Here is a 26,638-nt window from a genome sequence, read left to right as displayed (position 1 = left end):
AGAAATTAAAATAAAACATGCAGATGAACTGTTTACTTGGTCTGAGAGACAGCGCTTAAATTAGGCAGCCTGATGAAGGCTGTCGGCAGCCACCCAAATTTATATTCCAGCAATACCTGGAACAAGTAGGGGCGAGACTAAAGTGAGCCATGGGGTGTAGAAAAACATTGTTATTTCAAGGCTTTAGTAACATTTATTTACATGAATATACAAATGAACACAAAACAAATCTACCCCATCTTGGAGACAATGCTGTGAGAACTCTTTTTTTTTTTTTTGTCTGCTATTAAAAAAGCCTTCCAAAAAAAGACAGTAACAGCTATTTTAGTTACTTTATCATTTTAATTTGCATGTATACCCTGACAATTCTGTCCTTGTGATTGTTTATGAAAAGCTTAATATGGCCATAATTTACACATAAAAACATCAACGTAAAAAGGTTTAGTTTTCATTCAGCTATCATAAGAAGTTAAACTATTAAAAACATTGCAATTTCTAAACTGGAAACCAATGATCAGTTCATTCTGACAGACCTGCGTTTTTCCTTTTTAATACTTGTTATTACTCCTTAATAAGACAAAAGTACTTCTTATCTGATTGTTCCATCAATCAATCAAGTAATCGATAGGATACTTGAATACTAGAATAAATGAATAGCTGCACCTCCAATTTTATCCAAGGGGGAAAAAAACAATTATTTGTTCAGTCTACGTGCCAAACTGGTGGCATAATTCCTCTATGGCCTACATAATGGCCTCAAATTGCATAGCATCAATATTTAGCTCATCTAAGTATCACATATGTCTTTGGATCACTGCTTTTCATGTGTGGTTAATTTATTAATATGACAACAGTTTATAATTTAGATCAATTTGGTTGACACCACTACGTAAGAGGCACTAAGAGTAATATCTAAGATGTGAAGTTTCAACTCTCACAAACTGCTTTAACAAACGGATATCTTTCCAGAGCTTAAATAGCTAACACAGCTAACAAGGAAGAAATGACAGCAATTAAATAACATGGGTACGACATTTACAAAATAAGATGACGTGCTGTTTACAGATCAACCCAGAATGAATCTGCATAATTTGACGCCAGGCTCAGTGCTCCCTTTGTTTTAAGAATAACAGTGAAGAAGACAAGAGAAGCAAAGAAAAAAAATAAAATAAAGATAGGACAGAAAGCAAAAAGATGTAAAAAGGCCAAATCTTTTTATAAGCACCGGCAAAAAAAAAAACAAAGAATAAACTCAAAAGAGGAGATAAGAAACAGCTAAAGACCAAAGATGCACTTAACAATAAGAGCAGGCATGAAAGACAAAGAACAAAAGCCAAACAGATCACAATAAGAAAACAGACCTAGAAAAATCCAGAAATCTAAAGAGATAAAGATAGATATCTGACAAAGAAAAAAACAAAACAAAAACAAAAAAACAACAACAACAAACAAAAAAACAAAACAAAACCCAACACTGAGCGAAAGACAAGGAAAATTAGTGCAAAGGAGGAAGTACCCCATCAGTGAGCTTGTGACAGTCACAGCACTGACAGAGGAGAGAGGGGAGTCATTCATAAAAGCAGCACATGACTTCATGACTGTTACATGCTTGTACTGCTGTGACCGCAATTGTCTGAACCAAAAGTGACTCAAATTCTGAGCACCACAGGTGTAAAAAGGTTTCATTTCCTTGAGCAACCTGTTGATAGAAAAAAAAACCCCCAAAAAACATTCCACCCATGAATGTTTTCTGCATGTTTCATTAAAAAAAAACAACAACAAAGAAAACTAAACAAAACAAGATGGAAACAATCAGGATGTAAAATGAGTGAATCACCTTCTTTTGTGGCAACAGTTATCAATTTGACATTACATAGATATAAAACAGAAACTCCACCCAAATACATGAGCAGTGTTTTTTCCCCTCACCCAAAACCAACAGGCATGCTTCACCACAAACTCAGTAATCTATATTATGTAACTTGACCTCAACAGATAGAATCAATCTTGTTCAATGCCACTGAGGCTGACAGTTAAAAAGCGACTGCCTTTCTTACGGTCTTGCTTGTAACAGCCAGCTGGCACATTGTAGCTCCCAACACTCGGGCAGAAAACAAACTTAAGGGTAACAGCACAAGCATTGTACACAAACCTCCTTTAACGAACACCACCGTGCCCACTTGGATGCATAAAGGCCAGGTTAAACATTACCGACTCCTACCTGGGCATCATTGCGAGTCTGCCAGTCTTTCCCCAGCCCTCTCCCCTCTCTCTATTCCTCTCTTGCTTCTCCTCTCCAAGTCAAACCAGGTTCTAAGAATAGCGGTGAACTAAATTCACACAACAACATGAGACTATCAGGTGATCGCAGGAACACTGTGTGTGCTGGACAGTACCGAGGCGGCAACAGCACTGAGTCTGGACCGCTGACAGCCAGAAAGCGCTGTGATAAGAGAGTGACAGTAGGGACTTGTTCGTCTGTTGTTTCTGAATCCCGCTCTTTTTTTTCCCTCTCTCCCTTATTCATCAGCTTTCTCTTTCTTTCTCCAATTAATTTAAACATGCATTTTTTTCTCTTGTAGAACAAACTGCATATAAAAAACATTTGGGGTAAGAAAGAGCATAAAGCTGCCAAATCTTGTCAATGAAGTTCCCCACAACTTGAACTTCAGAGAAATGGACCAGTTTATTTAGGCTGCTCACAACCTAAAAATGGTCACCGTCCCATTCTTAAATACTAAACTACATTCCTTGTCACATATTCTCCACTCATATTAACTTGATATAACTGCAACGCTGACGCAAAACCTTCCACGGCTGTTCCGTGGAAGGTGTAAAGTGATAAAGGTCAAAACGTGGCAGCCTTGTTACCTAGACTGTACTGAATCAAACATCAGCCTATACTGACCTCGAAGAGCCCTAGCTTTCTCACTCTCTCATGCCACTAGAATGTGTGTGTGTGTGTGTTCGAGACAGAGAGACAGTTACATAAACATCCCCTCTGCCTAAGCTGTGTGACGTTCTTCCGGCTGTGTGTGACAGAGGGTTCCGATAAGTGCAGCAGCTTGTGTTTTAAAAAGACATTTCTGCAGCCAGCAACCACAAGAGGGTCAACAGTGTCATAAAACTGGACAATTCCTACAATGAAAAACAAAACAAATAAAAAAAACTTCCCCATCATACAGCATTTTGCCATTTAACTGAAAGCCCAAGTTCAAGTTAGTTGGAATTTCACTGCATGTGCTTGAATCCTGATGACTAATTTACTTGTCATTTAAAAACTCATCTAAAAGTAAGAAAATGCTCAGGAAACTTAAAATCGATCACAATCTGATAGCCCAGGTAGAACTTACAAATATGGCATGTGAACTCAAAATTAACATTAAATTACGAGCTGAAATGTGTAGCATAACATGACATCATACACACACACACACACACACACACACACACACACACGATTGTTCAGTGTAGCTAATGTTAGCAGAGGCAGCCTTCCTTCCTTAATGTGGTTACACACTGGTTCTGTGTGGTTATAGGTTTACTCGAAGACTGCGGACACACAACCATTAATTTTCTACATGAACGTAAGGCACGACTGCTCTTGTTCATTCAGCTTTCATCTGCTTCCACCTCACTTTTTTTTTCTTTTCTTTTTTTTTACCTCTTCCCATCAGAGGGCCGTCTGTGGAGGCTACAGCACTGGGTAATATTGGATGGTGTCATAGCATGTTAAAATCAACAGGTGCTTAACTGTCTTGAAAAGGCAGCTACACTGAACATACTGCACACTATTTGCTGAAAATCCCTGCTTGAAATTTTAGAGCACAAAGTGCATTTTGGCAAATATTGAACAGAAACAGGGAAGTAAAGCGGCAACATATGACCAAAGTCAGGCGTAAAGACTGAAACCGCTGACCCTAAGGTTGTGTGTAATAGCAAGCAAACCACACCAAGAAGAATCTAGATAAAGTAGAGAGAGCTTTCCATGTGGGAAGCCTGCTCAGTGATGACTTTAGAGATCATTACACAGGAGTACTACTGAAGTCATGTATCAATATGCATGTACTAACAGCATAGGAAAGCTGTATATAGCTCCTAACACAGCTCATGCACCTTCACAAACCCCCAATGTAAAACATGTATGAGTACCAGCTGCACCACTAGTTGTGAGCTATAGGTCATTCTGTGCCATAGTGCTACTTTCCAGCATGGCACATAGGCAATACAAACAACTATAAATACATAAATCACTATGTGACCCTGAAACGCAGTTAACACATCTAATCTTTCAGACATATCTAAGCTTTCATCAGCTCATATTGTATACATATGTTCTCAGAAACTCAGACAAGTGCTAATACTTCCCAAGAAGTAGAAGATACTTCTGCCTAGTTGTCAAATTTGAAACCTTCCCTGCAGGAATTGGTGTATCTGTGAAATGGTATACAGTCTGAAAATTAACAAACAACAGAAACAACACTCCTCTGCTGCTGGAGAAAGCCAACAGAAACCTCCATGGGAAAAATGTTCATTAATCAACTGATTAAGGTAAACAAGTTGTTTATTCATTATTAAATAATTAATCTACTGAAAATAATCTGAGGGTCCAAGTTTTTTTTTTATGAGGAGAGGGGAACTACCATTACAATACAGTGAACATATTGTCACACACGCTCTGAAAACACCTGACTACCTGCATATCAGCTAGTTTCTGTGCTGATTATGTAGCATTGAGGACTTCTGCATTCCAGCAGTCACATGATACTGAGAGCATTTCTGGAACACCCTGAGATGACGGTTCACACCTACAATATAGACACACAGAGACTAGCTGATTAAAGTAGGCAGATATAATAGATAATCAATTAGCTGTAAACACCATATCTGAATAAAAGGTCACAAGTAAAGCAAAAAGTAGCCCAGTCTAAGTGTATTCTCTGACAACACTCGTGTTTTATGTGGAAGGTTTAGCCAGTGGGAACACTTTTTTTTTTTTTTTAATTTATTTATTTACTTCTAACTTTTCTTACTATACACATCCTCTGCATTTATCTTTACCCAGTGAGGTTGTGTACACTCTGGATTAACTCTGTGTGACAACTTCTGAATCAGCAACACATGACAGAAAATGAGTGACAGCTGAGTTGGGAGTATCGAGTGTATGACTATTTCTCACAAATAATCACATGAACGGAACATCAAGCTGAAGAGTACTGGTGGAAGTCACGTAGAAATCGGGGTAAACGGTCAGTGCTGCACATGTAAATCAAATTCTAATAAGCAAAAAAAAGATCATATGATCGAGAGATTCAGTTTCGCCTCAAAAAGCAAATATCATTTCACTGCATCAAAACACCTCCCTCACCATGCTTTCTGTCATTTCTTCCTTTCAACACTCTTCTCATTTAGAGATTGAATGTAGGCTAATTAGTTAATATGAATTTTCTGATTTTCAAAATTCCAATAAATTACTCCCACAGCTTCGTATCTGAGAATATTCAGTCTCATCAATACCTTTGCTATGTGGTGCTAAGTTACTGATTTATTTTAATTCACTTATGTGTAAAAGCTTCTTAACTCATTCACTGCCAGCCATTGGCAGTGAATGAGTTAAACCCATTGACCCATTCACTGCAATTGACGGCTATAGACGTCAATGGCAGTGAATGAGTTAAATATACATTTAGGATAAATTACAAAAAAAAAAAAATGTTTATCCATGTGGTTAAAGTCCTATCTTTTAAATAGGACATTTTGTGTTAAGTTGGGGTCGGCTTCATCCTCTGTGGCCCCTCTGCTTTGGGGTGTTCCACAGGGATCTATTCTTGGGCCGTTATTGTTTTCATTGTACCTCTTGCCCCTTGGCGCGATTTTCCGAAAGCATAAAGTGCCATTCCATCTATACGCAGATGACTGCCAGCTCTACTTACCTCTTAGTCATTCTGATAGTCTCCCAACTGGACCTCTGCTTGACTGCCTTACTGATGTCAAAGCATGGATGGCAAACAACTTTTTAAATTTTAATGATCGGAAGACAGAAGCAATTTTATTTGGCCCAAATCGTTCTTCTCATACTCTGGATGTTGATCTTGCAGCTTTGACTTCCCAACTAAAGAGTTCGATCACAAATCTCGGAGTTAAAATTGATTCTGCACTCACCTTTGATGACCATGTAAACGGGGTGGTAAAATCAGCATTTTATCACCTCAGACGTTTATCAAAGGTTAAGCCCTTTCTTTCCAAGCGTGACTTGGAAAGCGTTATTCATGCCTTTATTACCTCACGTTTAGATTATTGTAATTCTCTTTTAACAGGGGTTGGGCAGGGCACTTTGTCACGCTTGCAATTAGTGCAAAATGCTGCGGCACGATTTTTAACTGGTAGAAGAAAATTTGATCACATCACTCCGATTTTGGCCTCTTTACACTGGCTTCCAATTGAATTCAGGATCCGTTTTAAAGTCCTTTTATTGGCTTTTAAATCTCTAAATGGTCTGGCACCTGTTTATTTGTCTGATTTGTTGAAGCCCCACGTCCCCACTCGTTCCCTTCGGTCAGCTGAGCAGTTGCTGCTTTCGGTCCCAAAGTCACGGCTGAAACTTAGAGGAGACCGAGCGTTCTCTGTTGCCGCGCCAATGCTTTGGAATAACCTTCCTCTCCATATTAGACAGGCTGCATCAGTGCCAGTTTTTAAGTCTTTATTAAAAACCTATTTTTATTCCCTGGCTTTTAACTCTGTGGGTAACTGACATTTTTATTTTTATTTTTTTTATTGTTTTTTAACTTTATTGCTATGTCTATTACTATGTGCATATTAGTATTGTACAGCACTTTGGTCTACCAGGTGTGTTTTTAAAGTGCTATATAAATAAATAAATAAATAAATGATGATGATGATGATGATGATGATGATGATGATGATGATGATGATGATGATGATGATGATGATGATGATGATCCAAATAAAAAAGAATTTCAATACCCAAAAATGTGTCTCTGCATCAGCCCCAAGTATCCAGTGTAAAAAAAAAAAAAGCAAATGTAATTTTCTCTGATCTTCTCAGGTACATCTGTAATGTATTGGTAAGGTCACATGCAAACTTGCTATACAGTAGAAATGTCAAACAACAAATCAGTCATAGAAAATAAACTAATAACTCCTCTCATCACTGTACCATGCAAATAACATAGGGAGTTCCTTAATGCGTATACGCCACAGGATAAGCAGGCCTAGCTAAATGTAAAGTCATCATCCTAGCATTCATTTGGAAATGTCAGTGACTTGGTAACCAGAAACCATAAAAGCCTTATCTTCAAGCAACCACAGACAAAACAACTACTGGTGACGCAATTTGAGCAAGCATTATATAAAACTTTGAGGCTAGGGGTACCAGCGAGGCGATTACCAATGACAACAACTTTAGGTCCTTAAACTGAGTATGAGCTTCACATGGCAGACAGCTGATTGATCCATACAGTGTTTGCAGGGAGGTCGCATGTTCTGGACACACGAAGGCCAATTAAAACTCCTAATTCAACCTGTGGTTTGAGTTATCACATTCTAACTGGTAAATTATGTTTCTTCTCTTCGATCCGTGGGTTACCATGGATCATCTGCCTCCATCTCACCCTCTCCGTTGCATCCTCTTCTGTCACACCAACCATCTGAATGTCCCCCTTTAATATATGTATCCACAAGGCTCCTCTGTGGTCTTCTTCTTTTCAACCTGCTGGGCCCCTCCATCTTGATCATCCTTTGTCTAATATTTCCACTACCCGCCCTCTGCATATTCCTTCCATCTGAAACTTGCCTCTCTACCTTTGCCTCCAGTACATCTTTAATAGCCCTGCTTAGATTTCACGGCTGAACCTGCTAGGATACTAAAGGTAATGTAGAACAGCTATTTCACTGCCAAAAACATTTTGATACAACCTCTGGCGCTATAATTTTCATTCTGGTAGCACATGTAGACATAATTACACTGTGCTTAAATAGTAGAATAGACACTGACCCTTTGGCTCACAGAGCGTAATAGAAATTTAATATCAAGCTAAAGGGCACATTCTGAAAAGTTTGTGACGAATACAAACGCGTTTGCACACCGCTGTAAAGTGTGTGATGCCCCTGCAACTTTAACATCAAATTATATCCTTACTATGACCCTGCAGTTCTGAGAAGCCTGAGTGTGGCCACTTGAAATAGCCCCGATAGGAACCCGATGACAGCCGCTGTCTTTACAGAACCTTGGCACGCTTGCAGCATTCACACAAGCATGCACTGAGGGAAGAAAGCAGCCCTGCAAAATAAAGCTATAACATTCACAGTAATCCATGTCAGTTTACCGACAGTGAGTGCTTAAAAAGAAAGTAATCAAACAGAGAGCAGAGCAGAACAAGCATACATAAAAACGCTGTGATGGGTTTTTCATTTTAGAGTCAAGCTGGGAATTTTTTAAGATAGTGATGCGATAAAAGGGTTGAGACAGTACGAGTGATCACATGTTGATTCATAACTTTAGATAAACAGCAACAGGATAAAAGAGAAGAGAGCATTACTTAAAAAAAAAACAAAACAAAAAAAACAAAGTGTGCATCTTCATCAACACTTGCAAAGATGCTTAGGTTTTTTTTGCCAGCGACTTTGGTAACCATGTGATCACTCAACAAACATGACAGCCTGAGATTGATGAAAGCCTCACATGACACACCGAGTTATGAAAGTACGCAATGGAGGAAGGACGCCTTGCCAATCAGGAACCTGAGACACGACTTCTCCCAAACTATAAATAAAACATTTTTAAAGATAAATTCCACGGTGTGAGAAACAAAAAAAAAAGTAGTACTCCAGCAAATGCAACGTCATGCATTTTCACAGGCTGTAATGAATAAGCTTGTCAAACATGATTTACTAAATCTACATGAATACACTGTACTAATTTAATTTATTTTAAATTCACCAAAGTTTTATTATATTTTCTAGACTTGTGACCATTTTATATCAACTTGAAAAGGAAACAGGTGAGTCCTAGTTTACCATAGAAAAAGTTTAATTCCACGAATCTATATATTAAACAGAAAACGTCAAACTTGAGTAAATCTGCTTTTACTCTCTTACTCGTATATTGTCTGTTAGTGCAGGTCATGTAGGAAGTTTCCTCAGCAGGCTGCCAGGACAAGCAGTTTGGGTGTGAGTGGGAGGACAAAGCTACTGGCTAATGATCAGGTCTCAGACTGGCTACAGGATGAGCCAAAGGCTTTTGGTGTAATGTACAGTATGCCGTCCCCAGTCAGGTGCCGCAGCCAGGGAAACAGGAGTCTTTTTAGGCTTTCCTCTCAGGGTCAGCCAAACTACTGCCCTCTATGGTATTCTGGAGGGCACAGTGGAGTGGTGTGGCAGTGCATGGTGTCGGTGATGCAGTATGCAGGCCAGAGGTTTGCAAAACAGGAAAGACTTCATCTCTTTTGGATATTAAAAAATATAGACTGGAAAATGCCAATAATAAGCCTGATGTACAAACTAAAAAAAGCTATTTCTGGTGTCACATTGGGCTTGCTTATTCCCCCCCCAACCTGTCAGAGGTTTTTAAGGTCATTTTCTTTTAACGTCTTGATTGAAATTGACTGCAGCATCCTACCCAGCCAAATTTATTCATGGTATAATTCTCACACAGTGCTTTTTAAAAAAATACTTCAGAATAGGGCTGGGCCATATCATACTGTTCACAGTAATACCGGTGTAATGTTGGGCAACGATACGAAAATGAAATATCGCGATAGAATAAGGGTAAAACGCGCATGCGCAGTGCGTTTGTTTACATACGCACATGGCGGCGACACAGAATGAGAAGAGCGAAAGGGGATCGTTGAATGAAACAGATGAACCAGGTTTGTAAAAATGCTCCAACTTCAGTGGTGTGGAACTGGTTTGGCTTTCATCCGTCAGATACACAACAAAGCACTATTTTTGGTAAGAGCATGCTAGCGGGCCGTCGTTATTACCGTGTTATTTGGAAAATACGGCACACTTAAAATCAATCCTTTGATTTTTCTGAAAGTCGACAGATTATAATCCCGTGTGTATGTATGAATTCTGGTTGTGTTTACTGACCTCGAAACGATTTTATGTGGTACATGGCACTCGAAAATCTGTCAAATGTTTCAGTACGACTTTGCTAAGCTACAAAGCCGCACTGCTCGATGGATTGTCGGAGCATTACGGCTATCGTAGGCAGGCGCCTCGCGGAGTGATACGTACTGTGCTTCAACATAATATTACGTATTGTGTGTGTATAACCTCTTTTTAAGTTTTGTGGATATTAAACATGGTTATGCTGAGGATATGTCGGCCAATTTCCACTGGAAATGCCTTTTGGTTAAACTGTCAGCAAGGAATTTGCATTTGCACTGTTAATTTTTTATATAACTTTAATGCACTTAAAAAAGCTGCCTGTTTAAGTGAAAATACGTTGATGTTTTGGGGGGTTTTTGCACTAATAAAGTTGAGGAGTTGTAAAGTATTTTGTCTAGTGTCAATTATATCGTCAGTTATATCGTTATCGCAAATTTTCAAATGTATATCGTGATAAATTTTTTGGTCATATCGCCCTGCTCTACTTCAGAATACTGTTAACGTCATCATTTCTGCAGGCCACCTCTGCCAGTGGACTGCAGTCACGTTATATTCTCTGTTCTGTCCATCTTTTAATTTTGCATACTCAGTTGCTAACCACTTCATCCTCCAACTTATTTGTTCCACCCTGTCCCATTAGATTCTCCTCCCTTAGACCCTCAACTCAGTGTTTTTTAAATTCCTTTTAACCATTTTTCTTTTATGCAGAAACTCCTAATGCTGCATCTTAGCCTATTCTTGCTACCACACAAGTGTCCCTCTCCAACCATGTCTCCACACAGTTCTGTCCTCTCTAGAGCATTTCATGCTTGATGAATGGGAAGCTTATGCCAGAGGTATGAAGAGCACAGCTGACCACTGAGCTAACAGAAAAGCCTGCTGCCTGCCTGTTTGCTCTGGGATTGATGCCAGTCAGCCCCCGCCCCTCCACGCACACACACACAGATTGCATTTATATCACTGGGTGCAGGGCACCTTTATGACAGTGGAACGTGCTCTGGCTCAGGCATGGACCAAAGTGCAAGCAGCACCACAAGGAGATGCGCTTTCAGGTAAATATCTTCCCCATATGAGTGACAAGGTGGGAGAAACATTGTGCAATGCCAGTGTATTTAAAGCTTTAGAGCACGTTTTTCCAATGGTGGCAGACCTGACCCTGAGGGTGTGAGAGAAAATACACAGGGAGACTGCAAATCAACTCCCATTCAGCTCAATGATTCATTGCCATGTCAGGCTGAATGTAACCTTAGAGTTCTTATGCAGCTTACATCGGTTTTATACTCCATACATAAATAAAACTTTGTTTTAAGATTATGATTGGAAACATTATATATGCTAAGGACGCCCAGTTGCAAGCCTGACAGTATTGGGCAACATGTCGCCGCAATACTGCGTTAACTTGCCTTTAATTTTTAAAATACATGACCAGATCTTTATAGGGTAAATATCAAAGAGCACTGGTGTTTGGAAATGATAAATGTTTTCTATAGCTACATGGGAAATGACATGATTATCTGCTTTAGTGGATGTGGAACACAAGCAACGCGTGCAGGAAATATTATAATCACTACAAGCCATCTTGCATTTGTTCTAAGCATCGGTGTTCTAAGTAAACTCCAGCCACTTGTCTATTTAACATCACTGCAATGTTAGGTGATATTCAGACGCCATGTAGCGCTATTTCAGTAAAATTAACACTGTGCATCAACAGTCTACCGACACAGCAGCACGGTATGGGATGCGTCAGCGGCCGAATGAAGCGATCACATGTGCTTCCATTAAGAGCCCACGGTGTCCTGCTCTGTTGTCTGGTGGAGAGTACAGTAACAGAGGCAAAGTCGAGGGATGCTACTTCTAATTAGCTCCAAGTTATCAGGATCCAGCCAAAGATAAGCTACAAAAGAGCGCGACAATACTGTCACGTGCGTTTTTTCTTGCCACAATGCTGTTACCACAGAAACAAAGGGGAAAGAGGAGGGGGGAGCAAGGGAGAGACAAAGAGAAAGCGAGATACTTCTACTGTAACTTGCAAGCACCATTTGACTATCTTCGGGATGACAATAAAGCGTTTTTCACTTATAAGCTGACATAAACAATTACTTATATGAGCAAAAAAGTGATGGTTAACAAGCTGAGTCAAGTCCCACCAAGACAGCGCGTGCAGCAGCCTCGCTAACGTCCAACAGCTAGCATTAGCATGTAGCTAACCGCACCAACAAGGCACAACACGTCTCTCACGTCACTCTACACTTTTCCAACACCGATGTCAAATCAGCCAAACTACACAACGCTCATCTGCAGAGTGCCTCGAGTTCAATATAAGCGTTGCTCCAAATACACTGTCATTCCTTTCAGACGTCAAAGCGAAAGCCATAAATATTATTAACGTACACACGCACAACCCTACACACAAACCACAAACGGACACGCACGCACACAATAAGCTACCTGAAAGCTGGGTCCTCTTTGCTACACCTCGGGGGCGGCGATGAAAACGCATTTCTCTTGTTAAAAAGTTTCTGAAAGAGAGTCGGAGGCATCTTGTACCAAAATGAATTCGGTACAGAAAGTCTCTTTCCGTTTTCAAATCCACGACCAAATCTTGTTCCTTGTAACTGTCTCCATGGGTGTCACAGTCATATGACACGCATTAGTCACAGGAACAGCTTGGTAACCCACTACATTATTCTGATTGGCTCACCGGGCGCCAATGCTGCTACAACAAATAACCCGATTGGCTGATATTTTTGGTATAAGTACCACGTGGTGAGTGGATTCGCTGTGTTGATGTTTTGTCGGGGATCGTGACAGCATGAAATTTATTCACACTAAAAAATTATCTAAGTGCGACTGCTGAACGGCTTGACACACACACACACACACACTTCAGATATTATTGAAAGACACAGTTGAGAAAATAATTAAGTGTAAGAAACGCATCAAACACAGAACGGAGGGATCGCCACAAGAGGCATTTTAATGTATTTTTATTTGCTTTAGACACTTTCTAAATCAAATACATATGCAGATTTTGAGGACAAAGACAAATATACATAAATATAGATGGAGTATACTTAAAATACATATCTTATACATTTAAACTTTGCTTTTAAATCATTCTTCATTTAGAAAGTCTATAGTAACACGTGTCACGAGAATAAATGCAAATATGGACAAGCACAACAAGCAAAAAACACACATATATAGACACACATATATCATATTTAAAGGTGGAAAAGCTCACTGTATGGACAAGACAGACAATGGTTTTTAAAGGTAAATACATATGTGCCATCTAGTGGTCATTTCACATCACACTTTTTTCATATGAACATAAACGCCAGTCTAGCATGTCTCTTTAATTAGTTCTTAAATGTTATTTTAAGTTTGTTCCATAGATTCTTCTCTCCTTCTTTTAAGTAGTTACAGACCATTTTCATATAGGACTTTCTACAATTAGACTAATCTAATCCAGATGAGGGGGTAAAGCCACAGTTTTCTGTTTTCTTATTCTAGCTTCAAATGTGGCAGGAAAGATGGTTCGGTGCACTAAACAGCTGTGAAAGGAAATAAAGTAACACTTCTGAGTTTCACACATCTTTCTCTCATGACCTGAAAGAGAGTATCTCTCTCCTTGTCGGTGGCAAAGTCAAAGAGCTTGGGTTTCTTATGACTAGTTTTGACAGACCTTTTTAGCAACATGGTCAGAGCTAATGTTTCTTCTTCCGAGCTGATCTCTGCATCAGGCTTCAACTCCTCAGGTGGGCTGGACATTTGCAATGGCTTGTTGAGACTGGGAGTCATTAACTTTGAGGCTGGTATGCATTTTCCATCAAAGGTCTCAGCAATTACAGGACTTTTGAATGAAACCTTCTTCTTACACAAGATGGGTCTTCTGTAGCTGAGCTGTGGAATAAAAGTCATTTTGATCATGGCTGTGATCCCTCTTACTTTTGTTTCTAACAAAATAAAAATGAGCTACATCATATCAAATTTAAACAGATGTAAATAAATGGGCAGATGACTTCTTACTCTTGGTGGGGTTTTCCTCTTAAAGGTTTTGTCTGCAAATTTAGGACAGAAACCACAAAAGTAGTCGTAATAATTATACAATATCTATTTATTTTCTGTGTGTGGAGTTGATTTTAAAATACATATGAAATATATGCACTTGCCAGGCACTTCATTAGGTACACCTTGCTAGTACAGTTGTGGGCGCCTTTTTGGTTCCAGAACTGCCCAAATTCCTTGACTTCAATAAGGTGCTGGAAACATTCGTCAAAGAATTTGGCCTATATTGACATAATAGCATCACACAGTTGCTGCAGATTTGTTGGCTGCATATGAATAATGTGGATTTCCTGTTTCACCACATTCCATAGGTGCTCTATCAGACTGAAATCAGGTATTTAAATGATACTCACTTGGTACTAAGGGGCCCACATGTGCCAGAAAAATATTCTCCATGCCATTACACCACCCCCACCACCAGCAGCATGAACTGCTGCTAAAAAGGCATGGTCGATCCATGCTTTTATTTTGTTAACACCAAAATCTGATTGTAGCCTGTGAATACTGTGCAGAAAAACTCGAGGCTCATCAGACCAGGCAACATTGCTCCAGTCTTCTCTTACTCAGTGTTGGTGAGCCCTGCATTCAGAGATCCTCTTGGTTGCAATGCTCTAAATATTTGTTTACTGTTGCCTTCCCATCAGTTCAAAGCAGTCAGGCCATTTTTCTCTGACCTCTGGCATCAAAGCATTTTCTCCAAGAGAACTGCTGCTCACTCGATATTCCCTCTTTGTTTTTGACAATTTCCTGTAAAACCCAGTAGAAAAATCCCAGTAGATCAGCAATTTATAAAATACTCAGACCAGCCTGTTTGGCACCAACAACCAAGCTACTTTCAAAGTTACCTTTCTTCTCCATTCTGATGCTCAGTTTGAACTTCGGCAGGTCTTCATGATCATATCTTAGTGCCTAAATGCACATAGTTGATGCTATGTGATTGGTTGATTATACATTTGCTTTAGTGAGGAATTGAACAAGCGTTCCTAATAAAGTGGTCGGCAAGCGTAGTTTGCAATAATAGTCATGCTCTGAATAATACTTAAGGAAGATATGTTTCTTATGAAATGAGAACCTTTACCTGATTTCAACGAGTCATTTTGTACTTTAGCAGCAGATCCGGCTTCTCTGTTGTTGCTTGATAAAGAAATAATAAGGAATGAAGCAGTTAAATTGCGTGAGCCACAAGTACTAAATGCTTTGAGATTCAACTGAGAAGACTTACCTGATCTCACAGGTCTTTTCAGCAAGAATAGTGGAGGCATCTGCAGACAGAGTTACTCCTTTTCAGACACACAGGTATGGTTTGGGTACGCATGTAAATAAGACTGCATTTAATTAAAGCATACTTGGCATTTTTTCTAAGAACATTAAAATATGCTATAAAAACAAAGTTACTGTTCCTTTTTTTGTTCATTTGCTACTTCTAAAAGAGAAACATTTTAAATGTAATTATCAGATGGAGTCTAAGGAGCTTGCAAAAAAAAGACGTACCAAACATGACTGAGTATGAATAAAGTTATACTCTTAATACCTTTGTTCAATTAAGTGGAATTTATTGAACTGAAAAAAAGAGAGAAAATTAAAGTGTGCCTGAGATTTTTTCCCAGTATTACCCAGGATGGTAGAAAGGTTAGGGGGATGATGCATGTGTATGCTCTCAGCATGGCTGACATCCAACAAAGTGGAGTTTTTTATGTGACGATGGAGATCCAGCAGGTCTTCCTCAATGGAAAAATTGAAGGTTTCCACTATCAAGACAAAAATAAAAGTGAGAGACCAAGTGTGGCTGTGGACATACAAAAATGTACACATACAAATGCACTCAGACACACCCTTGTTTTCTCTTCTGAAGATCTCTGGAGAGGGAAGATTGCTAGAAGTTGCAGAGTCCAAAAAGTCCTCATCCTCTGTGTCACCAGAGCTGAAAGTTGTGGCAGTCTCCATGCTAGATAATGTGAAGCTTTCTGGCGTCACTGCCAAGCTTTGCTCGTCTTCTTTACCCGACATTTCATCACCTTCATGAGCCTCTACTACAGTCACCTGAATGGCAGGTAAGGTTGCTTTGTGTCTGGTAGTTTCAGTAAATGCAGGAGTGCTTAAGCTAAAAGTAGATTTATGGTGTACAGTGTTGGCCTGTGTGAAAAGAATAAGCATAGAAAGGGGAGGAAATAAAACGAATCTGGTGACTGAAGGTTATAGCATCTGATTCTAATGCTTTTTTATACTTAAACTCTTCAGTCAAATTTGTCTTTGGTTGTGGATTTTTTTGTTGTAATAATTCTTCAGGGCAATATATCCGTCTGGCACTGGCAGAGAAATTTGGCAGGTTGTTCACCCACATACTCAAGACTTATCGCCAAGAAGCGCTGTTACAACAAATAAATCGTCAACCAAACACTAATTTCCTCATTTTCTGAATAATTGCTCTTCACTCTTTTCTCACATGATCTGATGTATGTGTTCTATAGAACAAAATGCACATGTCACTTTAACTTCTTGCCAGTTTATTGGGGGACTCTTTGTGGCTTCAGCATCAACATTCACTTGTTTTTTTCTCCACGTAGATTCCTTCATATTTTCTTCTCGTCACCCATAATTGTGAACTAGTAAATATTGGATATCAGTGACTGTTAATCTTACATGAATAAAAAACATCTGGGCACACTTACAGATACTGGGCTCTTTGGTTTGACAGTGGAGTCATTCGTGACTTCCCTCTCAGGTTCTTCTGGAAAAGCTTCATAATGCTTGCGGAATAGAAGTTTCCTGTGCTCTTAAAGTTTGAAAGCATGGATGCAGAGAACAATTTAATGAGAACAGAAAATGGCTTTGCCTTTATTTACACTTTTTTTAAAAGTGTACAATCAATAGATATATTAGATCTCCTCTTAGGTTTACACTAAGTAGATTTAACAGATTTAGAAAAGCAGTTAAAACCTGAGATAAGAAACATGAAGGTGTTCATAATATATTTCCCAACACCTTTTTGCCCTCACAATGAGAACTAGGCTCAGACCAAGATTAAACCTTTAACTTTTAAATAAACAAGTAAGCCACCTGAAGTTTAACGTTTTAATGTAGACTGCGTTAAAATGTGTATTACAGTGTTTTTCTTACGGTCTCGTCTGGTCAGCGCTGGTTTCACGGGTGTATCTCGTTTGATAGGTAATCCACTGTCACAACGGAGTCTAATCTGGCGCTTGTATCGATCCATTTCCAATTAAACTGACTTAAAGACCAAATCACTTGCCATTCAGTGAACTGCTACACTATAAAACTGCTTCAGCTAATGGTACTAGTAAAAAATATAATTAGGAGAGAGTGTCTTTAATCTAATGCTTCAAGTTCTGCCTTTATCGTCCCCTGACCATTCTGTGCGTTACTTAGCAACGAAGCACACCTGCAGAATATGTGATCAGCTGCTAATCACCACTTTTAACGCACGACTGAAGCGATTTATTCGCATTTGCATGCTATTTAGAAACTCTGGAAAGATTTGGTAAGCGTTTATGTCAACCTTCATGCTTGCCATGCCTTGACAGATGCGATAAAAGTGAAATCACTGCCCTGCCATAGTAAAATTGGGTCAGTTTTAAAGTTCGTTTGCAGAAATGGACACAAAGAACTCAGCCTAGCTTAACATAGCATTGATAGACTTCATTAGGTAAAGCCCCCTAAGCTTCTTCTTTTGCCTTAAGAATTGCCTTAATTCTTGGTGGTATAAATTCAGCAAGGTGCTGGAAAGTATATGAGTACAGTAAGAAACATGAGGTGATTAAAGGTTTGTGACATACTGTAGCGTGTTGCTGCAAAGAGCCACCAGAAGACCGGTACACTGGTCATAAAGGGATAGACATTGTCAGCAATTCTGCTGTATGCTGTGGCATTTAAATTATGGTACTAAGGAGTTCACATGTGCTTAGAAAATGTCCCTAATATTACACCAGCAGAGGCAGGATGCATACATGCATCTACTATTGTTCAAGTTTTGGTGAGCCTGTGCAAATCTTAGCCTCTGTTTTCTGTTCTTAGCTGACAAGAGTGACAACAGTTGTGGTCCTCTGCTATTGTAGCAATTTGGATCAAGGTTTGGTGTGTTGCACATTCAGAGATGATCTTCTGCATACCTTGGTTGTAGTGAGTGGTTATTTGAGTTGCTGTTGCCTTTCTATCAGCTCAAAGCAATTTCACCATTCTCTTCTGACCTCTGGCATCAACAAGTCATTTTCCCAGATAACTGCTGCTCGCAGGATATTTTCTGTTTTTCAGGCCAGTCTCTGTAGGCCCTAGAGACGGTTCTGTGGGAAAACCCCAGTAAGGGAACAGTTTCTGACATTCTTAGACCTGGCACCAATAACCATGCCGTGTTCAAAGTCATTTAAATTACCTTTCGTCCTCATTGTGATGTTGAGTTTGAACTTTGGCAAGATATTTTAACCATTTTGACCACTATTCCGGGTGCTAGTTTAGCTCATTGGGTTGATGCATTTCCCCCCTGCTCTCTCCCAGCTTTCCTTTCAACTGTTCTTTAAGAGCCGTTCTCATCACATATTAAGATTGATTGTGTGACAAAGGGCCAAAGGAACACAGTCTTTCTTGCATCTAAAAACAATATTACTTACCTTTTAGAAAATAAAATAATATTTTGATATGAGTGTAAATAGATTTGTGAAGTGCATTAAGCTTAAAATACTCCTATTCCTTTACGTAATGGAGTATTTTGATACTGTGGTTGGTACTGTCCTTTATGAGTTCCTCTCATCACTGCTAATCTGGAGGATAGTTCAGTCTTTTTTCATGTTACCATCCTGACATAAAAAATTGCATTCAACATCATTAAAAAAGGACCAAGACACTAGTTGAAAATCATTCCAGAACATTTTTTATTTCACTGCCCTTGTCCTAATCCCCAACCTCCCTCATCCCGATTGCTGCACTTGATCATTACAGGATATGGTGCTTATTCCATTTTTACAGCAGAATAGATAAATAAATAAGTACAGTTCATCTCACTACACGCAATAAGAGAGAAAAAAAAATCATTCAAACCATTGATTCAATAAATATGCTTACATCTAGCTGTCTTCATTTATGTACATCCGCATTGTTTATGCTTTGGGACGGTAATCAACTTAAAAAGCGAATACATTACTTCTACGTGTAAACCTTTTTAAAAAACATGGTATCGTTTGTTTAAAAGTTGATGTTTGTTCTAGCGGAATTCATCATTGGCTCTTCTAAGTGAAACAGCCCTGTACCTGCAGCTGTGGCTGTCAGCAGCTAGATACAACCGGCTCCTAATGACCATAAAGAAATGCTTGTCTTTTTTCTCGTTAAATGCCAATGGTCCCAGCATTACAGGGCAAATTGCATGCATTGCCCCAAGGCCTGGTGTTGCATTAGATATTTTGTTTTCTTTTACCTGACATTCTCTTTGTGCAAAGATGAGTGAGAAAGAAGTCTGAACCTCGATGACCGTTACAGATCGCCGGCCCTTACATAAACAAGGAGCATGCATGCTAAACCTCTGACTGCAGCCATGTTGAACTGACATAATGAATGAGTGCGCGGATACATGACACAAAGTGTAATTTGGGTGTGGCTCAGACAATGAGATGCTTTACATGGGACAGTGTGGACAGCGATGATTTGAAAGGCAGCTGCTCTCTCTCTGAACCTTATTATTGTAAATCTGCTTTCAAACAGAAGGGTGTAATTTCATCTAATTGCACCATATTTGGGTTATACCCAACTTTAATTCTTGTATCTGTTCGGGGTGGTGTATCAGCCACCTTACTAGCGCCGTTTTTTTATTGAAAGAAAATCTAACTTTTTCCACTGGGGATGAAATCCATTACAATTCTACAAGGTGTCAGCATTAATGTACATTTTGACATCTCCTGGAGCTACACTATACACTAAAACATCACACTTGCTGTCGTATGACTGTGTTACTCTTGTAAAACAGATGAGTTTTGTTTGGCTGGTAGATTTAAAGAGGAAAGAAGAGCTGAGGAAGTGGGAATGATGATGCTGAGTTTCTGATGCTGGGGAGTGGGTGTATTTGTTTTTGGGTCAATAGCAGGTAGCAATGTATGGATGATTTTAAATGCCTCAATTAAAACAAAGAAAACAAAAATACATCGTACAATACACACCATTTCGTGGACATTATTATCTTTTTTTGTATTCACTGACAGTGTGAATCATGTGAGAAGCCAATGTTAAAAACTAAACTCTAAAATAACATAATGGAAAGTTTTTCGGTGACATGATTTTCCATCTGACATTAAAATTAATAGGCGTGAGTCAAACTGACTGAGACATTGGTTTTGAATTTAATCAGTTGATATTTGTATTAGTGATGTACTAATAAGACTCTACCTACCATGTGGGAATCTGCTAGCATTAGCTTGTTGTCCTCCTTTAAATCATTGTTTACTGTATGCATACAGAAATCAGCTATCAACACATCACGTGAATTGTGCCAAGACGTTCTCCCCCAGCTTTTTAACCTGTCCCCTAATAAACTGACAGCTGATTAATTGAACTTAATTCACAGTAAGTAGCAGTATCCCTACAGCTAATGCTAGCTAATAAAGTCAACACATTGCCATACCCCTAAAACGGTTGAGTCATTCCACCCTAAATAATTGGAGAGTTTTGGCATTTATGATGCGTCTTCATTTGTAGTAAGAACAAGTTTCCTTTCACCCCCTTATAAAATCCCAGTAACCATTCTTTACATTCATTATGGGTAACTCCATGCTGCCCTCTGCTGGCTAACCCTGAAATTGTTTTTGTTTTGTGACGGAAATTCATGTCACACGAAAAAGAAATACGTTCCTTTTTATGGACTAAAATTTTTAAGTGTCGATTTAAAATATGTTTTCAATTAATTATGAAACAGTGAATGCGTACATAAAAAGGAAATACATATGACAATGTGCATTGTATTTCGCTTTATTGATTTCTTTAATTTGTTTTTATCTAGGCATTTTTAATCATCTACCGTTGGGCCAGTTTTGCTTTGCTTTCCAAAAGCACGTTAAGCGTCAGGTGACACATCTTTGTCCCACTGCAGGTCGCTGGACAAAGCGTCTGTTGTTGTTGTTTGATTGCTTTAAGAAAACTCAGGTCCGCCAGCCTTCACATAGAGATGCTGTTGTAGAGCTCATCAATCTTCGCCTTAAAAAACTCTTTCAGCTCCGGTCTTTTAGCCTTTAGCGTCGGAGTCAGCAGGCCATTTTGAATGGAGAACATCTCATTGTGAATGTAGATGTTCTTCACCTTTAGAAGAATAAAACAAAAGAAAAAAACATGATGGTGAATGAGATAAATACTGCTCTTAAGTTTACTTCATCTTATAGCCACAAATGCATTGTTAGCCAATACTCTTGCAGGAATCACAAGACCAATCCCTGATAGTATATAAATGTAGCATATAACTTATCAAACAGCACAAGAATTTATGCCAGTAGCATTCTTGTTTCACTTGGCTTAATCTCCTTTGAAATAATTTAAAACATTAATATTTTAATTATTATTTTAAAACATATATATTTTATTACCATAGCTGTATCTGCAGTATTTCATTAATTTAGATATTGTGGTATTGCTTGGAGGGATTTGTGAATAACTAGATTACTTAAAGACATTAAAATCTAATCTAAAAGATGTTACTTCAGGCACATACTGTTTATGGAGATACTGTAAAATGTTATCTTACATGTCTTAAGGTATCAAGAAAAAATACACTTACAAACAGTTAAGTTCCTACTTACCTGCTCGAAAGAATGGAGGCCACTGGCTTTTCCAAGACGCACCAAATCTTCAAGGATTCCCTTCTTTAACTCCTGTTAAACAAAGGAGAGAGGGAGCTTTGTTACATTTCTAAATAACTTCCAGTAGGTTTTAATAATATTAACTATAAGTGTTACAACCATATGCCACTTACAGTGTTTTTACATAGGTCCTCGTAGGTGCCCAAGATACCTTTCTTCTTGGCCCATTCAGGCATGGTTTCAGGGTCAGGAACAACTATTCCTACCAAACAGGACTGAGAAAAAAAACAAGGTGTATTGGATAGTGATCAAAATAGAAAATCAACACTAAGCAACACATAGCCCAGATGTACTTGCAGGCTCTTAGGAGCCAAAGATGACTACCAGGCCTTGGAACACATAAATTTGAGCAGGAGTTCTACTTCACATTGCACTTCCTGTAAATGATTAAATGTCCTTACCTGCAGACTATCTCCATGAACATAAAGCTGTGCCACAGGTTCGCTCCTAATGTAGATGTTCTCGATCTTCTCAGGGGAGATGTACTCACCCTGCGCCAGCTTGAAAATGTGCTTTTTCCTGTCAACGATCTTCAGCGTGCCATTCTACGGAAAACGAGAAATATCATTTTAAACAAAATATTATGGATTGTTCTCATATAAACACAAGGGATTTTTCAAAATCCATGACTAGTCTCAAATGTAAGCTGCGTATACGTACAGGTAGCCATTTCCCAATATCTCCCGTATGGAGCCAGCCATCGGCATCCAGTGTCTCCGCTGTTCTCTCTGGGTCTTTGAGGTAGCCTTTAAACACGTTTGGTCCTTTTACACAAATCTGGTTGACAGATTAGAAAAGTCAAACAGGGTCAGGGTTAGAGGTTAAGCACATGTCCTCTACAAACACATGCAACGTTGTTTATAAAGTCCGAAAATTGTATACGTTACCCTTCCTATAAACATGTACAGTCACATGAAAAAAAGTACATCTTTCTAACATTTTACATATCAGGACATAATAAAAAAAATATCCGGTTCTTATCAGATTCCAAAATTAAGTGTAAACAGTGTAATAAGTCATGTGTGGTTCTCCATCTGAGGTGCAGTTACCTAATTTCAGAACCTGGCGAGGTTATATGCAGACATGTAAAACTTTAGAAATGTGTACTTTCTTTTTCCCTTTACTGTATTTGTCCTCTGTGTCAACCCCTATATGCTGGTATGCTGGTAATCAGTTTTCAATTCTGATCTTTATAACACACTTCACATCTGCCCTCATTTCCTGACATTTCAAAATGCTCACGTCAAAGCTGTAAAAACTACTCTCTGGCATACAGTGAAAACACACCTACAGACCTACACACATCCTTACATATGCACGTATGTTACTTATTTCTACCACAAAAGTGGTTACGTTTTTGGTTGCATTTGCATGCATACGTGTCATTCTGTCTATAAACAAGTTTTCGATGAATTCTCGTAAAACGTTGTAGAGGTGTAGAGTGGCGTCTTGTTAACAAGCCACTGAAATGTGCCTTACATGCGCCAAGGTCATGAAGGTCAAATTAATAATTTATTGGTTGAAAATGGACAAAAAGCCTTATAACTTAAAACTATGACTCTTATAAGTATGGGGTGTATTGTCAACAGATAGAAAGTGCTATATAAATATTTAAAATATCATGTCACATTTGACCTCTGACCTCTCCTTCAAGGCCAGTAGATTGATCTACAAGCCAAAATGATAATAGTGATAATAGAGCTATTTAAAGCTATGTTTCTAAATGCTATTGTTTTTTTTTTGACAACATATAGGCATATAGGAAGCAAAATATGGGGATTCCAAATATCACGTTTCTTTGGACCTCTGGCAACTTCTTCAAGGTCAGTTAAGGTCAAACTTTTATAAAATTGATTAAATCATTAAACAGTTCTTAAAATTCTACTGCTTTTGTTTGTTTTGACAAAATTTAGGAAATGATACTGGTGCATGGGGATTCTAGATATTAGATTATATTGCATTTGCATCCAAACATTAAGTCATTGGACCTTAGGCCTTACCTTTACATTTCACATCTATCTTTCTTTCAAGCTGACCCCAAAATGTGTTTTCTATCTTTAAATAAAGTGTTGTGAAGAGAAAGTGAATGAGCTGCCTAGTTAGTTATAATAAACTATAGTATAATTTTATAATAACTAATAATAAGCTCATGCTGTTTATCTTCAGTTATTTACAAATCAGTACCTACTATCCATTATCACCTACTATATAATGGTTGTGTAGTCAAAGTAAGCTTCTGTCACCCCCCCTCCCCCCCGTGTGATTTTTATTGCACTACAAACGTCTTAAAGTACGTTTAAAAAGAACAAAGAAGAGAAAGTGAATATATCAAAAATACAATACTATTTCCTTGAAAGTAAATGCTGCTTTTAATTTAGGTTTGTGCTCTCTAAGTGCATCTTGTGTTTCTGTTGAAATCGCTTTGCTTACCTCTCCCTCTCCCTTGGAGGCGAAGTAGTTCTTCTCAGGTACATCCACCAGTTTAATGAGGTTGCATGGCAGCGGAGCCCCAACGTGGCCTGTTGGTCAGTACAAGAAGAAACATTAGAAACACAACAACTCGATTTCCTTCCTCACTTTCCACTGTTGAACAAAAAGGAGGACTACAAATTGATAAAATGCTCAACACTGAGCATCAATTCTATGTGAGGAGGAAAAGTGGTTTAATTAACGATATTTTTACTAACTAATTAAATCTAAAGGAAAACTAGTCGTCATCATTTGGGACAGCGTTACAGATATCTGTGAATTATCAGAAGTGAACAGCAGGTGGTGATGCTTGACTGTATTATGAAGCTCTGTCTCACACTGTCTCACAATAGGTTGACACTTAGAGCACATTTGTTTGCTTCAGACCTTCGTTTATGCAATACAATCAATTCAAAAAATATGTGGCCATAAACACAGGGAAAGCTTTTACTTTTCAAAAAGGAGGTTTTGAGTTGATTACTTTAACATAATGTAATAATAATAATAATAATAATAATAATAATAATAATAATATCAGCCTATTTTTCTGTGCTTCATGTTCAGTTCTTTAGCTGTAATAACATTTTAAATTTAGTATAATTTAGATTTATTTTAGTAGTTTTTAACATCATTTTAAATAATATTAGTCTTTAATTTTTTCTTTGACTTTTGTGTTACCCTTTATGTTTGTTAGCAAACCCACCCACCGATCCAGACACGCACCCCTGCATAACACCTGCCCATGGCTTCATGCATTCATGCACATGTTCTTTTTTTCTGCCTTCTTTTTCTATTGTTAACTTGTCACTTTTGTTGTTTTTACAGTCTTCTTGTTGTTCTGCATTTGTGTTGCACTGTTAAAAGGGAACAGTGTATATATTTTTTTATATGTATGAAAAACTTTCCAATCACTTTTGAACTAGGAAAGGAAAATGAGTAATTAAAATGAAAATCAGCACTTTGTTTCGCTTCAACTGTCTCTTAACTGCGTGCAGCAAATATATTTCTCTCTCAGAGAAAGCTCCACATTATACTGACTTAGACAGCCAATCAGAACAGAGTTTCACGCATATATGAATGCATAGAGGTTACTTGGAAATTACCTGCAATGCCTGGCTGCTGAAAATAACACAGCCACAATACACCCAATCTGGAGGGTAAAAACGGGTCTTTATAGCAGATATTGGTCTTTTATTTGAGCTTGTTGTTGTTGGAAATCACCTAAACTTGCAGTGTTAACTATTGCAATATGACCTAACAGCTATTTCCTTCCTGTCTTGCTCACAATTCCAGACTTGTTTTTTTTTCCTAACAGTACTCTCCTTTCGTTTCTTCCTCAGCCTGCCACACACTCTCAGCCTATGCTTTTTTTCCACCTGGGTGCAAAACAGATACTCCTTGAGGGTCTATGCCATCACATCAGCTCAAAACTGCATGCTCACTCACAAAGTTTTAAGCTTTTTAACAGTGCCAAGTAGTTGTGAAAGACTTGTAATTAGGGATCTATTTAGGTTTATGGTTGTTGGTCATTCCTTAAAATCATAACCCATTTTTAACACTTTAAAACCTTTGAACTGAGTCACGTAAACAGGTTCAGTGCTTCAAAGACAGATAAGGATACATCTGTCTTGTGATCTGTCTTCTACATGCTTGCACAATCACTGTCGCCTACCTTGGGTCCAGTCTCCAGGTGTGGTGAAGGTGCAGCCAGCTGTGCACTCTGTCTGGCCATATGCCTCATACACCTGCACGCAGAAACATGTGATGTTGAAGCAAATGTAGATGTTAGCTTGTGAATCAAAATCTGTAAAATTACTGACAGCAAAAAACTTGACAGTTGTAAAGTTATGGTTAGGGTTAAGGGTCTAGACCTATTCTCATATCACAGGGGCTTGTTAGAGAAATAAGGGCACACTTAATGGGTCTGACCTGACATCCTAGAGCTGCTCTGAGAAATCCCAGGACAGTGGGTGAGGTAGGAGCTGCTCCTGTTATAATCATCCTCAGCCTTCCTCCCAAGCTAGCCTGCAGAAACACATTGTAAATACAGAAGGCTCATTATTTTCTGTTTTAAAAATAAACCACAAAGCTTCACGGCACCAGTCCGGATGTTGTCACATTCT

The 26,638-nt window shown here is 38.6% G+C and overlaps 3 protein-coding genes across 11 annotated transcripts in view; all 3 read right to left on the bottom strand.

Moving 5' to 3' along the window:
- The window catches only part of fnip1 (folliculin interacting protein 1), a 39,191-nt gene extending 26,436 nt beyond the window's left edge, over window positions 1-12,755 (bottom strand). For 2 of the 4 annotated variants that reach the window (XM_086309266.1, XM_086309269.1), the window contains exon 1: window positions 12,580-12,755. In XM_086309266.1, the coding sequence (XP_086165392.1) occupies window positions 12,580-12,671 (92 nt within the window). In that variant the 5' untranslated portion in view covers window positions 12,672-12,755. Of the gene's footprint in view, window positions 1-2,152; window positions 6,884-12,579 lie in introns of those variants that run through there. The other 2 variants (XM_086309270.1, XM_086309267.1) reach the window with 2 other exon arrangements.
- Window positions 12,756-13,103: 348 nt separating this feature from the next.
- Window positions 13,104-17,596, bottom strand: LOC147320977 (uncharacterized). 3 transcript variants are annotated; one of them, XM_086309262.1, is made up of 9 exons: window positions 17,320-17,596; window positions 16,872-16,975; window positions 16,035-16,335; window positions 15,816-15,950; window positions 15,425-15,482; window positions 15,281-15,336; window positions 14,164-14,195; window positions 13,820-14,037; window positions 13,104-13,688 (listed from the first exon to the last, which is right to left on the bottom strand). In XM_086309262.1, the coding sequence occupies exons 1-9, from the start codon at window positions 17,414-17,416 to the stop codon at window positions 13,598-13,600; spliced, it is 1,092 nt and encodes a 363-aa protein (XP_086165388.1). In that variant the 5' UTR covers window positions 17,417-17,596; the 3' UTR covers window positions 13,104-13,597. The 3 variants fall into 3 exon arrangements, with proteins under 3 accessions (XP_086165388.1, XP_086165386.1, XP_086165387.1); XM_086309260.1 differs by having other exon boundaries at window positions 13,104-14,037; XM_086309261.1 differs by having other exon boundaries at window positions 13,104-14,037; window positions 15,425-15,464.
- Window positions 17,597-19,061: 1,465 nt separating this feature from the next.
- The window catches only part of acsl6 (acyl-CoA synthetase long chain family member 6), a 39,890-nt gene continuing 32,313 nt past the window's right edge, over window positions 19,062-26,638 (bottom strand). For all 4 annotated transcript variants that reach the window (XM_086309256.1, XM_086309257.1, XM_086309258.1 and 1 more), the window contains 8 exons: window positions 26,445-26,540; window positions 26,188-26,260; window positions 24,477-24,565; window positions 22,707-22,823; window positions 22,448-22,591; window positions 22,160-22,261; window positions 21,987-22,058; window positions 19,062-21,492 (listed from right to left, as the gene is read on the bottom strand). In XM_086309256.1, coding sequence (XP_086165382.1) covers window positions 21,352-21,492; window positions 21,987-22,058; window positions 22,160-22,261; window positions 22,448-22,591; window positions 22,707-22,823; window positions 24,477-24,565; window positions 26,188-26,260; window positions 26,445-26,540 — 834 coding nt within the window. In that variant the 3' untranslated portion in view covers window positions 19,062-21,351. The remainder of the gene's footprint in view (window positions 21,493-21,986; window positions 22,059-22,159; window positions 22,262-22,447; window positions 22,592-22,706; window positions 22,824-24,476; window positions 24,566-26,187; window positions 26,261-26,444; window positions 26,541-26,638) is intronic.

This window comes from Aulonocara sp. 'chitande type north' Nkhata Bay, linkage group LG10 (genome assembly GCF_057382095.1).
Source record: "Aulonocara sp. 'chitande type north' Nkhata Bay isolate Kocher_YH1m ecotype deep benthic linkage group LG10, A_spYH_male_GT1.1, whole genome shotgun sequence".
Classification (NCBI taxonomy): domain Eukaryota; kingdom Metazoa; phylum Chordata; class Actinopteri; order Cichliformes; family Cichlidae; genus Aulonocara; species Aulonocara sp. 'chitande type north' Nkhata Bay.
Note: the sequence above shows the minus strand (reverse complement) of the source record. Positions and strands in the feature narration are given on the sequence as shown.

Coding starts and splice junctions, on each gene's coding strand:
- LOC147320977 (XM_086309260.1), bottom strand. CDS start 17,416: ATGGATCGATACAAGCGCCAGATTAGACTCCGTTGTGACAGTGGATTA. Junction 15,951..16,034: donor CTTCAGAAGAGAAAACAAGG/GTGTGTCTGAGT, acceptor TTGTCTTGATAG/TGGAAACCTTCAATTTTTCC. Junction 15,483..15,815: donor TAACCTTTCTACCATCCTGG/GTAATACTGGGA, acceptor GTGTCTGAAAAG/GAGTAACTCTGTCTGCAGAT.